The sequence below is a fragment of the Scylla paramamosain genome, chromosome 4 (assembly GCF_035594125.1).
Source record: "Scylla paramamosain isolate STU-SP2022 chromosome 4, ASM3559412v1, whole genome shotgun sequence".
NCBI classification, from domain to species: Eukaryota; Metazoa; Arthropoda; class Malacostraca; order Decapoda; family Portunidae; genus Scylla; species Scylla paramamosain.
The window spans coordinates 7112796-7115000 of NC_087154.1; the positions used below are offsets into that span (position 1 = coordinate 7112796).

Genomic DNA, 2205 nt, shown 5'->3' on the forward strand with positions numbered 1-2205 from the left:
CATATTTCCTCTATTTTTATATTCTTATCTTCCTTACCATCTTCGCACTCACTCAAATGCTCCTCCTCCTCTTCATCCTCTTCATTCTCCTCTTCCTTTTCTTCCTCCTCCTCTTCCCCTTAAACATCGTCATTATCACCCACATGACTATCATCCTCTATGCTGCTCAACTCTGACATTTTATTTATTTTTTTCCTCTTCTAAATTTATTTGTTATTTCTTTTTTTTTCTTTTTAATTCAAGTTGCTGGTTTTCATTTTCCTTCGATCTTTACACCTCGTTTCACCTTTTACTCTTGATCTTTATCACCTTTTTGGCAGTTTCCTCCTCTCCATTTTCTTCCATTTCCTTTATTTATTTTCTTCTCCCCTCTTCATGTTTTTTATTGTTTTCTAATTTTCTTCTTACTCATCTTCCTCCTTTTCTTCCTTTGCTTACTATTTTCCCTTTCCTTTTCTTCCTATTCATCATTTCCCTCACCTATTTATTTTTTCCTCTTCCTGCTCCTTCTCCACCTCCTCATGTTCTTCCTCCACACCAACCATCATTCCTCCTTTTCTTCATTCCACCTCCACCTTATCAATTTCATCATTTACGTACTAACCATCCCTTCTTTTCTTTCTCCTCCTTTACATACATCTCCCATCAAGCAAAAAATGAATGCCCATGATATCAAACACACACACACACACACACACACACACACACACACACACACACCAGCGCGCGGGCACCACCTGGGCGGGGCTGGGGTGGGACGGGGCGGGGCGGGAGCATACGTGCCCCGCTCCGTCACACACGAACGCACGCACACACACACTCGCCCCACCCGCACCACGCCTCCCTCTTAAGCCAGGAGGTGAGGGCGGCGATCGCAGTGTTCAGCTCTCGCCACGCGCAGGACCATGTGGGCTCTGCAAGTAAGTGAGACGCTGACAGACCGAGAGATGTGGTAGTGAAAGTGCTGGTGGAGGAGTGGCGGCGTGCCGGGTGCTGCGATACTAATGCCTGTGCTAATGAAGGTGGTGATGGTGGTGGTGTTTGTGTTTGTTATGCGCTATAGTGAGTATCTGCCGCTGGGTATTCCATATAGTGGGTGGTAGTTCTTGTGGTTGTACGTAGTTGGTGTTGTTGTTGTACAAGTGTTGGTTTAATTGTCAATGTTCTTTTTTAACACACGAGTAGCTTGCTGTTGATAATATTGTCTATCACTCTGTTGTTACTAGTATTACTACTACTACTACTACTACTACTACTACTACTACTACTACTACTACTACTACTACTACTACTACTACTACTACTGCTACTACTACTACTGCTACTATCATTTCTACTAATTTATCTACTACAGTTACTAGTAGTCTAACACTTCTACTAGTGTTACTTAAACTACCACTACTAGCGTTACTACACCTAAAAAATCACAACTACTAATACCACTACTAACACACCTCTAACCACAACTCCCGCACAATCAGCATTAACACCACGCTCCCCGTCAGTAGCCCAATGAGTGTGGCTGGAGCAGTGTGGCCGGCGCAGCCTTCATGGAGACCTTACACCAGCGAGGCAAAACGCTGAAAATATCATGAAAACCAAGACACCAAGGCAGCAGCTGTGTTACCCTTACCTCTGCTCACCGCTCTTTGCTCCGAACCCATGACCTTTCACAGTCCTTCTCTACCTGCCCCAGACACCCGCGTTCACTATGTCAAGTTCACATAATTCAGGTTTTTCCACTGAATATAAGCATTAGCTACCTGACTGACACATATCTCTCCTCCAATCCGTTCCTGTCTATTCCTTCTCCCTCTTTCTCAGCGTCTAGTCCTTTCATTCTTTGTCCCTTAAGCCTTTTCTTCCCAGCTGATCTTGCGTCACAATGCAGGGAGAGGGAGGAGATAGAGGGAGGGAGAGGGACAAGGGCAGAGGATGTGGGAGGGACGGAGGAAGAGCGTGGGACAGAGACTAAGAGATGGCCAGAGGGACTTCAACGCCAAGGAATGAGTAAAAAATGATCCATGACTGCAAGAACGCAAGCAACGCGCGTGGGGAACAGGGCGTGACATTTGGCATCATATCCGTATTTTGCATTACATCACAACTCTCTTGCATTTTTCGTCTCTGTGCACACCCCTGACCCACAGCTGCCCTTACATGGAAATGCTTGTTGCGGTTCGCTGATTCATTAGAAGTGGTGGC

At 45.5% G+C, this 2205-nt stretch overlaps 1 protein-coding gene across 2 annotated transcripts in view; it reads left to right on the forward strand.

Annotated features, from left to right (window-relative positions):
• The first annotated feature begins 774 nt into the window (after window positions 1-774).
• LOC135099581 (sodium/potassium/calcium exchanger 1-like) overlaps window positions 775-2205 on the forward strand; it is a 34235-nt gene continuing 32804 nt past the window's right edge. Inside the window, exon 1 of one of the 2 annotated variants that reach the window (XM_064001985.1) lies at window positions 775-920. In XM_064001985.1, the coding sequence (XP_063858055.1) occupies window positions 906-920 (15 nt within the window). In that variant the 5' untranslated portion in view covers window positions 775-905. Of the gene's footprint in view, window positions 921-989; window positions 1023-2205 lie in introns of those variants that run through there. The other variant, XM_064001979.1, reaches the window with a different exon arrangement.